The sequence below is a fragment of the Aythya ferina genome, assembly GCF_964211825.1.
Source record: "Aythya ferina genome assembly, chromosome: 23".
NCBI classification, from domain to species: Eukaryota; Metazoa; Chordata; class Aves; order Anseriformes; family Anatidae; genus Aythya; species Aythya ferina.
In genome coordinates, this window is record NC_140321.1 from 2,841,411 (window position 1) to 2,853,294 (window position 11,884).

General features: G+C 49.4%; 1 protein-coding gene and 1 pseudogene across 2 annotated transcripts; both read right to left on the bottom strand.

Annotated features, from left to right (window-relative positions):
- Positions 1 to 2,172: 2,172 nt before the first annotated feature.
- LOC311423038 (feather keratin Cos2-3-like) lies at positions 2,173 to 7,391 on the bottom strand (the record flags this gene model as incomplete). Its single annotated transcript, XM_084496636.1, has 2 exons — positions 7,175 to 7,391; positions 2,173 to 2,499 (listed from the first exon to the last, which is right to left on the bottom strand). The coding sequence occupies exons 1-2, from the start codon at positions 7,271 to 7,273 to the stop codon at positions 2,173 to 2,175; spliced, it is 426 nt and encodes a 141-aa protein (XP_084352762.1). The 5' UTR covers positions 7,274 to 7,391.
- Positions 6,477 to 6,773, bottom strand: LOC311423057 (feather keratin Cos1-1/Cos1-3/Cos2-1 pseudogene; annotated as a pseudogene). The gene has a single exon. The product of its transcript is annotated as a feather keratin Cos1-1/Cos1-3/Cos2-1 pseudogene (transcript).
- Positions 7,392 to 11,884: the final 4,493 nt, after the last annotated feature.

Consider the following 11,884-nt stretch of genomic DNA (forward strand, 5'->3'; position numbering starts at 1 on the left):
CTGGAGGGGCCTCAGAGGTCCTGGGTCTGAGGAAAGCTTCTCCATTCTTGCAGGCAAGTGGGCACCCCAGAGCAGCATGGATGCATGGGCATTGCTTGCTGTCCTTGGGCTGCCCCTGCCCAAGGGGTTTTTGGGTCCTCAGAAACTGGATATTACCGTGTGTGGCCCAGTGTGCCTAATACCCATGCTGAGTTGTGAAGGGAGTTTGTCCTGCATGTATGCCAACACCTGGGCCCTGCCAAGTGCTGTTCTGGAGGCGGTTGGGCCATATGGTGTATATGTTGTGCTCCCTGTTTGCTGGACCGGTGTGGGTAGCTGTGGGCAGAGACGCTGTAAGACAAGGGTGGATGTTCACTTGCCAGAGGCCAGTCTTCTTCAGCTCCAATGGCCAGTGCCCAAGAGAGGTCCATCTGCAGTGTGTTGCAACCACCTTTGGGCTCCCCTCCTTGGCAGAGGTGGCACTCCCCTTTTGATTGCCCTGCACTGGCACTACACAGTCACCAACAGCTTCTTCTGGGGCCTGCTACCCGTCACACTGCTAGTCTCTGCTGAGAGCTTCTGCACAGCTGTGCTCCTTGATTACAACAGCACCATCAGTTTTCCAGCGCACTTCCTGTCCTCCTTCAGCTCCTGCGGGTGTTACTTGTTGCCTTCTAGAAGCAGACATGTCAGGAGACAGAAGATGCTCTCCACTCACTCTCACTTGACTGCGGTTATGTTGTGCCTGGGGCCTTCCTCCCTCCTCTGTACCAATGAAATTGCTATTGTCTCCCTCAAAAAAGTGGCATCCATCTTCTCCAGTGGTGTGATGCCTCCCATCCCATCCCATCCCATCCCATCCCATCCCATCCCATCCCATCCCATCCCATCCCATCCCATCCCATCCCATCCCATCCCATCCCATCCCATCCCATCCCATCCCATCCCATCCCATCCCATCCCCTTCCTTCTCTCCTTCTCCTACCCCCCCACCCCCCCAATCTCCACTCCCGTCCTCTCCCCTTTCCATTCCCCTTCCTTTCTCTGTCTCTCCCAATCTGCGATAGCCATGGATGTTTTCTTCCCCTCCAAGGGTCAGTGCCCAACACACTGCAGACCCTCTGCAGTGTGTTGCAACCTCACATTCTTCTGGGAGTGGGGAAGGGGCTCCATAAACACCCATCTTATACCCACCGAGGGCAAAGCCATTATCACAGAATCACAGAATTTCTAGGTTGCAAGAGACCTCAAGATCATCGAGTCCAACCTCTGACCTAACACTAACAGTCCTCCACTAAACCATATCCCTAAGCTCTACATCTAAACGTCTTTTAAAGACCTCCAGGGATGGTGACTCCACCACTTCCCTGGGCAGCCTGTTCCAATGTCTAACAACCCTTTAGGTAAAGAAGTTCTTCCTAAGATCCAACCCAAAACTCCCCTGCCGCAACTTAAGCCCATTCCCCCTTGTCCTGTCACCAGGCATGTGAGAGAACCTCCACCTCTCTACAGCCTCCTTTAAGGTATCTATAGAGAGCAATAAGGTTGCCCCTGAGCCTCCTTTTCTCCAGGCTGAACAAGCCCAGCTCCCTCAGCCGCTCCTCATAGGACTTGTTCTCCAGATGCCTTACCAGCTTCGTCACCCTTCTCTGGACTCGCTCAAGCACCTCGATGTCCTTCTTGTAGCGAGGAGCCCAAAACTGAACACAGTACTCGAGGTGCGGCCTCACCAGAGCCGAGTACAGGGGGACGATCACCTCCCTAGCCCTGCTGGCCACAGTGCTTCTTATACAAGCCAGGATGCTGTTGGCCTTCTTGGCCACCTGAGCACACTGCATTCTCCCAGAACAGCTCAGGAGGGCATACACGGAGGGATGAAACATCTACAGCCAAGACTGGGATGCAGAATTCTTTAATGAGTGTACAGAGCAAAAGCAGGTCACTCTGAGCTGAGACCCCTCTTCTGAGAAGAGCACAAAGAAAAGGGAGAGAAGGAGGTAGATGAAGGGGTGGAAGGAGAGGCATGAGCCATGTTTTCAGAAAGCGTAGGCTGGCCCCTTCCTGCCAGCATTTGCCAGAGGAGCTGAAAAGGTCAGACATTCTGAAAGCAATGGCCGGAAGATTCCTCCTTTTTGTAGCACCGTATATGAAGTTCCTGGGAGAAGAACCCCAGGGCCATGGCCACTGGCTTCTTTAGCAGGGCAGGCACCTTCTGCCACAGTAGCGGCTGGAAATGCCAGAGAGGTCACAGCAGCCGGAGGTGATGGGGACTCCGTCACAGCTGAGGATGCTGCCAACGGCAGCGGAGGTGGAGGATCCCACAACGGTGTTCTGCGGGAAGGAGCTGAGGATGGGGCCAGGCAGGGTCACCACCACGGGAGAGGGCTCAATGACGATGGTGGAGTTCTGGCACTGCCTGACGCAGGGCTCGTTGCAGCTGCTGGCCAGTGGGGTCGGGCCACAGGGCCGGCATGGCAGGCACTGGTTGTAGCAGGACATGTCTTGGGGCAGGAGATGCACCTGGGAGAGAGGGCAGAGAGGAAGTAGAGCACATGGATAGGTGACTTACCAGCTCAGTTACCCCATCACAAAAGGGCCAAGGCAACTGCTGAGGGTGGAGGTAGAGGCTGTGCCAGGAAGCACATGGTGTTCATCGCTTTGTCCTGACAGGGCCCTTCAAAGAGCAGCCTGGCCCAGGAACACCCTCACATAGTACATAAACCAAAAGCTTCCTCAGACCCCTTTCCCAACCTCTCCCTATACAGAACTTCTCTATCCAGCCCTCTCCCATGGCAAGGAACTCCAAGGCACTGAACTCCATAGCTCTGAGCCACCATCGGATTTGATGTCTATTGATGCAAGATCCCTTCCACTTTGGAAGAGGAGGAGAGAGGGCTTCAGACTCACCTGGTTCCCAAGGAGGACAAGGCGAGAGAACTGGATGGGAGAGCAGGGAGCTGGACTGCTCTTTATACTGGTCCTTCATTGCCGTAGGCCATGAGACACCCTTAACAAAGCTAATAATTTTTTATCAAGCTCATCTTGAATGCAAACTATCCCAACTAATAATATGTATGGTCTGTGTTGGTTTCCTACACTGCTGCCTTTTCATTTCCAGATTTAGGTCTTGCCCGTGCCCCATTTAAGGATTCTTTGGAGTGTTGGGATGAAAGGCCCAAGGATTTATAGGGCAGGAATGCATTAGCGATGGCAGAAAACTCAAGTGATAGATGTGTCTTGAGCAGTGAGATGATGTCTGTCTGGGTCACTTTGTTGGTTCTGTTTGAAGTGTCATACTCAGGAGGAAGCTCCCACAAGCTTCAGTTGGTTTCTGAAGGACTCCTGTGCATGAGGATGTGTCACATCCTTCCCTTTCCTGCTGTATTTAACTCTTTCTTGGTCCCTAGTTGCCTCCCCAGGTATGCGATTTGTTCTACTGGCTTTTGATCCCATCCCCATTTACATTGCCTTCCAGAATTTATATTCTTTCCCTTTTCAACTCTGACCTTCTCTGTGCCATCTGCGAGTTCACAAACAATGCCATAGAATCACAGAATGGCAGTATAATATAATGAAGAGACCTTAGAGATCTTCAAGTTCAAATCCTCTGCCATGGGTATGGTTACTTTCCATTGGAACAGGCTTCCCAGATTCCCATCCAATGTGGACTTGAATATTTCCAGGGACGGGGCATCCACAAGTTCTCTGTACAGCCTTTTCCTCTGTATCACTATCCTCATAGTAAACAATTTCTTCCTAATGCCTAATATAAATATATACTCTTTTAGTTTATAACCATTAGCCCTTAACATACTCCAGCTCTCTGATCATCTTCATGGCACTCCTCTGGACCCACTCTAACAGGTCTATGGCTTTATTATGCTGGGGGCACCAGAGCTGAATGCAGCACTCCAGGTGGGTCACATAGAAGCAATGAAGGGGACAAGCACCTCCCTCCACATGCTGGTCACACCTCTTTCAATGCAGCTGAGATTATGGTTAACTTTCTGGGCTGTAAGTACACTTTGATTGCTCATGTTGAGTTTTTCATCAAACACCTCCACCAAGTCCTTCTCTTCAGGGCTTCTCTCAAGCCATTCTCAGTCCAGCCTGTGTGGTTGGGATTGCCCTTATCCATGCAAATGACCTTACATTGGCCTTGCTGGATGTCAGGAGACTCACATGGGCCAACTTCTCAAGCTTGTCTAGGTCCTTCTGGATGGCATTCCTTCCCTTCAATGTGTCATATGCACGGCTCTATGTCACCAAGAAAGATATTAACTAATACTGGTCCCAGTACAGACCCTTGAGGGATACCACTCATCACTGATCTCATTTTAGACATTGAGACATTGACCACACTCTCTGAGTGTGACCATCCAGCCAATTCCTTATCCACCGAGTGGTCCATCTGTCAAATCTTTGTCTCCCCAGTTTAGAGACAAGGATATAATGGGAAATAGTGTCAAATGCTTTGCACAAATCCAGGTAATGATGTCTGTTGCGCTTTCTGTATCCACCAGTTCTTTAGTCCCATCATAGAAGGCCATCCAAATTTGCTGGGCACAGTCTGCCCTTAGTGAAGCCATACAGGCTGTCACCAGTCATCTCCTAATGTGCTTCAGCATAGTTTCCAGGAGGATCTTCTCCATAGTCTTGCTGGGTACAGAGGTGAGGCTGACTGGCCTGTACTTCTCCGAGTCTTTTGGTTTTCCCTTTTAAAAATGGGGAGTTATTTTTCCCCTCTTACAGTCAGTGGGAACTTCACCATTCTGCCACAGCTTCTCAATTATGACAAATAGTGGCTTAGATACTTCATCAACCACTTCCCTCAGGATGTGCAGATGAATCTCATCAGATCCCATATACTTGTGGACCTTCAGGTTCCTTAGCTGTTCTTGAATTTGATCATCTCCTGGAGCAGGCAGTTCTTCATTCTCCTGGTCCCTGCCTTTGCCTTCTGGGACTTGTGGGCTAAATGGCTAGAGCTCTTGCTGGTGAAGACTGAAGCAAAAAAGTCATAGAGTAACTCAGCCTTTAGCATATCTTTGATAACCAGGTATCCAGTTTCCTCCAGGAGAGGGCCCACAATTTCACTAGTCTTACTTTTATCACTGACATACCTATAGTATGCCACCTTCTAGATCAGGTTGGCCAATGTCCCATCCAGCCTGGCCTTGAACACCTTCAGGGATGGGGCATTCACAACTTCTCTTCAACCTGCTTTGGTTCCTCATTAACCTTACAGAGAAGAATTTCCTCCAAAAGTCTAATCTAAATCTCCCCTCTTTTAGTTTGAGACCTTTTCCCCTTGCGCTGTCATTATTTCCCTGAGTAAAGAGTCCCTCCCCATCTAAGGGCATAAGACCCCTTTAAGTATTGAAAACCTGCAATGAAGTCTTCCCGAGCCTTCTCTTCTCCAGGATGAATACCCCAGCTCTCTCAGCCTTTCTTTGTAGGAGAAAGGCTCCACCCCTCTGGTAATTTTTGTAGCCCTCCTCTGGACTCACTCTTACAGGTCCTCATCCTTCTTGTGCTCAGGGCCCAAGACCTGGATGCAGTACTCCATGTGGGGCCTCACAAGGACAGAGTAGAGGGAGACAATCACTTCCCTCGAACTGCTGGCCACTCCTCTTCTGATAAAGCCCAGGATGCAGTTGCCATTCTGGGCTGCAAGTGTGAACTGCTGGTTCATGTTGAGTCTGTCATCCACAAGAACCCCCAAGTCCATCTCAGCAGGGCTGCTCTCAATGAGTTCTTCATCCATTCTGTGCCCATGCCTGGGATTGCCCCAAACCTGGTGCAGCACCTTGCAGTTGGACTTGTTGAACCTCATGAGGTTCACATGGGCCAACTTCTCAAGCCTGTGCAGGTCCCTTTGGATGGCATCCTTTCCTTCTGCTGTAGCAACTACACCCCTCAGCTTGGTGTTATAAAAAGTCATGAAACAGAACCAGTCTGTAGGCAGACACCTGAAGGATACCAGAATTCCCACCAAAGCAATGGCTTTCTCTCTTGGCCATCTCTTTGCAGACGGAAAGAACAGACAGGGACACACTCGGGGATGCTGCAAAAGTTTATTGACTCTCAGAAGGGAAAAGAGGTGACTACAAGAAGAGGCCCTGAGAGTGCAGAGCAGCAGGAGCAGACAAAAATCTATTTAGCATTTGCAATAGCAGACTTGCCATAGGACATTCATCTACCTGGCCCACAAATGGAGAGAGGCATGCAGGTCAATCCAGGCTGGTTTATGGGGGCCTCAGAGAAAGCAGAGGGTAACAAGGGAAAAAGAGAAAAAGAGTGAGTAACCGGAAAACAAGAAAGGTAGGCATTGGCTGTGTTTTCAGAGAACCCAGGCTGGCCCCGTCCAGTCTGTCTTTACAGGACAAGGCAAAGATGGTCAGCTTCTCTTAAAACAACAGCAAAAAGTTTGTTCTTCTGTCCAGCAGCATGTTGTGAGTTCCTGGGGTCCTGGTCCGGGAAAGGGTCTGGCATCTTTAGCAGGGGCGGCAACAGTAGCGGCTGGCAATACAAGAGAGGTCACAGCACCCGGAGTTGATGGGGACTCCGTCACAGCTGAGGATGCTGCCAACGGCAGCAGAGGTGGAGGATCCCACAACGGTGTTCTGTGGGAAGGAGCTGAGGATGGGGCCGGGCAGGGTCACCACCACAGGAGAGGGCTCAATGACGATGGTGGAGTTCTGGCACTGCCTGACGCAGGGCTCGTTGCAGCTGCTGGCCAGCGGGGTTGGGCCGCAGGGCTGGCATGGCCGGCACTGGTCGTAGCAGGACATATCTGGGAGCAGAAGGTTTACCTGGGAGAGAGGGCAGGGAGGAAGCAGAACATGGGGATGCATGACGAGCAGCCTGTCACCACACCCTGAGGAAACCAATGCACAGGCCATGCTGGAAGCTGGAGGCTGTGCAGGGATGTGAGAGGGATTCTTGGCCTAATCCTGACAGGGCCTAAAAAGAGCTACCAGGGCCTATCTCGCTACAGCTGAGGTTCTAGCCAAGAAGCCATTGTAGTACACACCCAGACTTCCTCCATGGCAAACCTTCTCCCCACTTCCCTCTCCCACTACCAGCAGCCCCAAGATTTGATATGGAACAGAGCTGATTGCAGCTAAGAGGTCCATAGAACTGAGACTCCCTTGTGGAGAATGAGATGGACAAGAAGGGGCTTCACACTCACCTGGTTCCCAAGGAGGAGAAGGCCAGAGAAGTGGATGAGGGAGCACAGGGCTGGGCTGGCTTTTATAGTGGACCTTAGCTGCTCCATGTCCAGAGGCATCCCTTGAAGCTGTGATTATTTTCTGACAAGCTCCTCTTGAATGCAAAACATCCCAGCTAATGATATGGGCTGTGTGTTTCCTTCCTGTGCTGCTGTTTTTCATTTCCTGCTTTATGCCCTTTCCTCAATTAAGGCAACTTTTGAGTGGCAGGTAGGGAGGCCCAAGCATTTCCGTGCAACACATTTCAGTGTGGGCAGAAGACTCAGCTCATGTGCTGGAAGGGTCCAGGAAAGGCAAGTGATGTCAGCCTGGGTGACTCCTTAGGGGCTCTTTGGGACCCTTTTGTCCAGAGGTGACCCAGCTCCCAGGTTGTGACCCTATCCCACTAAACGCTGCTCTCAGGGTAAACCTTCTGACATGTTTTGCCTCCTTCTGCTCTGACCCAGGGATGTCTGTATGGGGGAAGAGGTTGTGCAGGACCTTTTCTGGCTGCTAAAAGAAAGGTTCAACAGGAAATTTTCTCTTTTATTTAGAAGGAATAGTAATAAGAATGTAGACTGAAAGTAAATCTTTCATGTGCAGGAACCCTGTGCATATCTGAAACACAGTGCAGATCCTGTTCATAGAGAATTCCTTCTTCACTTCCATATATTGGTGCCAACCACAGAAGCGTTACTGGACCTGGTGTTCTCCAATGCAGAAGAGCTCATTAAAGTGATTAAGATCTGAGGCAGTGTGGGCTGCAGTGAACACACCCTGGTTGAGGTTGATCTCTAGGAACATGGGCCTACTGGAGAGCAAATTCAGGACTCTGAACCTCCTATGATCAAACTTACAGATGTTTAATGACCTACTGGATGAGATCCCCTGTAACACTGTCCTTAGGGTAACGGAGGTGTACAGACCTGGCAACTCTTTAAGGACACTTTTCTGAGAGCACAAGAGCTCTCCATCCCCTTTGTAGGAAAGCGAGCAGGGAGGTTAGAAAACCAGCATGGATGAGCAAGGGCTTGCTGGTCAGACTGAGGCACAATAAGAAAATGCACAGGCAGTGGAATCAGGGACATGTGGCCTGGGAAGAGTACAGGGATGCTGTCTGGATGTGCAAGGTTAGGATCAGGAAAGCCAAGGCACAGCTGGAACTGAGCCTGGCAAGGGATGCAAATAATAACAAGATGGGATTCTACAGATGCATTGGCCAGAAAATAAAGGAAAGGAGAGTGCAATCCCAACAATAAATGAGAAGGGAGAACTGGTAAGGACAGACAAGGAGAAGGCTGAGGTACTCAACAACTTATTTGCCTTAGTCTTCTCTGCCACTCAGCTTCCCACATCTCTCAAACCCCAGAACCTTGAGGTGAGGGCTGGGGGAGCAATGTCCCTCCCACTTTAAGGGAAGAGCAGGCTTGAGATCACCGGACAAAACTGATCAGGTACAAATCTATGTTGCCCAATGCCATGCATCCCAGGGTCCTCAGGGAACTGGCTGATGTCAAGTCAAGCCTTGAAAGTCGAGCTTTTGAAGCCTAGAAAGTCAAGCCTTTCTCCATCCAATCTGAAAGGCCAAGGCAGTCAGGTGAATTCCCTGGTGAGTGGAAAAAGTGTCACTTCCATTTTTAGAAAGGGTTGAAAGGGGGTCCTGGAGAAATACAAACTGATGAGCCTCATCTATCTACCTGGGAACATCATAGAACAGATCGTTCTGGAAGCAATGTCAAAGACTGTGCAGGATAAGGAGGTGATCCATAACAGCCAGTATGGCTTCAACAAGCACAAGTCATGCCTGAACAATCTGGTAGCCTTCTATGAGTCACTTCTGTGGATTGAATGCATCAGTTGACAGGCAAAGACTGACAAATGTCTTCTGCCTGGACTTCTTTAATGCCTTTGACACAGTCTCACATGGCATCCTGAGCTCCAAATTGCAGAGAGAAGGATTTGAAGGGTGGAACATGCAGCGGATAAGGAACTGGCTTGAAGGCTACACTGAGAGACTGGTGGTCAATGGCTCTATGCCTAGGTGGAGGCTGGTGACAAGTGGTGCCCCTCAGGGTTCTGTCTTGGGACTGGTACTCTTTCAGATCTTTATCAATGACATCGAGCATGGGATTGAGTGCAGCAAGTTTGCAGATGACACCAAACTGAGTGATGCAGTTGATAAAACAGAAGGAAGGGATGCCATCCAAAGGGACCTGGAGAAGCTTGAGACGTGGGCCCATGTGAATCACATAAGGTTCAAGTCCAACTGAAAGGTGCTGCAGCTGGATCAGGGCAATCCCTGGCATGGGTACAGACAGAGTGAAGAACTTATTAAGAACAGCTCTGTGGAGGAGGACTTGGGGGTTCTGGTGGACAAGAAGCACAACATGAGCCGGCAGTGGGTACTTGTAACCCAGAAGGGCAACTGCATCCTGGGCTGTATCAAGAGGAGTGGCCAGCAGGTTGATGGAGGTGATTGTCCCCCTCTGCTATGACCTTGTGAGGTCCCACTTGGAGTGCCACAGCCAGGTGTGGGGTCCCCAGCACGAGAAGAATGTGGACCTGTTAGAGTAGGTCCTGAGGACAGTCACAAAATGATTGGAGGGCTGGAGCACTTCTCCTACAAAGAAAGTCTGAGAGAGCTGTTCAGTCTGCAGAACAGAAGGCTCTGGGGAAACCTCATTGCAGCTTTTTAATACTTAAAGGGGGCTTATAAAAAAGATGGGGAGCAACTTTTTACTCGGTCAGGTAATGATAGGACTAGGGGGAATGGTTTTAAATTAAAAGAAGAGAGGTTTAAATTAAATGTTAGGAGGCAACACAGAGGTTGTTGAGGCACTAGAACAGCATGCACAGAGAATGTGTGTATGCCCAATCCCTGGAGGTATTCAAGACCAGATTGCCCTGGACAACCTGATCTAGTGGGTGTGTCACATTAAGGGGTGTATTAACTGTTATTGGCCGGGTCGGATTCAGGGTACTGAACCAGCACAATCACAGATTCACCAATAATGCATTAACTGTTAGGGGTCTGGTTGGATTCAAAGCACTGAACTATCATGGCCACGTATTCACCAATAACGTATAACCACTTTTACTCCAGTCACAGTTAATGAGAGCTATCACGACCAGGAACAATGCAATCAAGTGCGATTTATTACAGCAACAGGTACACAGGTTCTTTGGATTGCCAGCGATAGTGACTGTCTGCAAAAGCAAGCTAGCATGCATGAAATACACAAGTGACACAGGCGTTACAGGTGTTACAGGTGTGCAGCCTAGAAATTAACATGTTAAAAGGATCAATGACTCTAGAGAGATTTATAACCAAGTGTTCAAATCTCACCCAAAAGCCAATGCGGGGGGGAAGAGAAGCTTAGCCCGTTGACTGGTCCCAGGAGTCAGGAGGTCCTCAGGATGTTGTATTCCCTCGGGATGGTATCTCCCCTGATGGTGGTATCTTCCCTAACAATCCCCTCTCTCTTAGGCCAATTTATATTATTTTCTATCTTTTAGTTGGAGCTTGAGTGACTCTAGTCAAGCATATCTTAGTTATGATTGGTGAAAAGTTCTCCCGTCTCTGTTTAAAGTAACAGGCTCTGAGAAATTCAGAGCACTTGCTCAGTGAGGGGTGGTTGCACCTTGGAGGCGGGTAACTTTTGGGATGGAGGTGTGTTTTGGTATTATAATGATATTATAATGAGTAAAAGTATACTAGGGTACAGCATTTGTAAAAACATGATGAGTCCTTAGATCAGGGTAGCAAAAAGTGCAGCTTATAGGTCTCGGTGTGCACAAGAACAATCGAGTCCCCCACCTGGTCACAGAGCCTAGCCATGGTGTCTCCACTTCACTCTACACTCCATAATGCTCATTAGAGCTAGCACACCAAGTTCCCCCAGCACGATAGCATCTAAGCCTAGGGAACACTCAGGTAATGCAGCTATGCCCTACCCTGAAAGCCTCTTCAATGCTGTACATTTTGTTTAAAATGTGAATGTTAGTTTTATTTTCCTAGTTACTTCAGGCAATTGCACCACAGGGTGGCATCCCTGCCTATGGCAGGGGGGCTGGAACTTGATGATCTTTAAGGTTCCTTCAAACCCAACCCATTGTATGGTTCTATAATTCTATCATCCTCTTCTCAGTCATCTACCTCTTTATCCAGACTGGGAATACACTTGTAATAGTGATGCCCCACCAGCACTTGAACTCTCATGTAGTTTGTCTTTGGCAACTTCCCCTTTACTGACACGTGCCATGTCTTGGTCAGGATGCCTCTTATGCTTTTAGATGCCTTCTCTGCAGAGAGAATAATTTTATTCTCTAGCTGTGTGGTCTGGCTCCTTTTCCTCTACTAGTGGGCCTAAATGCTGGGATCTACTCTTCACAATCATGGCCTACGACCAATATGTGTCCATTTGCCACTCAATGAAGTACTCCAGTGCCATGAAAAGGAAGGTCTGTGCCTGTCTCGTGGGAGGCCTGTGGGCTCCCCTCCTTGGCAGAAGTGGCACTCTGCCTTTCATTGCCCTGCACTGGCACTACACAGTCACTGACAGCTTCTTCTGGGGCCTGCTACCCGTCACACTACTACCCGTCATACTTGACTGCGATTATGTTGTGCCTGGGGCCATCCCATCCTCCTCTGTACCAATCACATTGCTAATGTCTCCCTCAAAAAAGTGGCA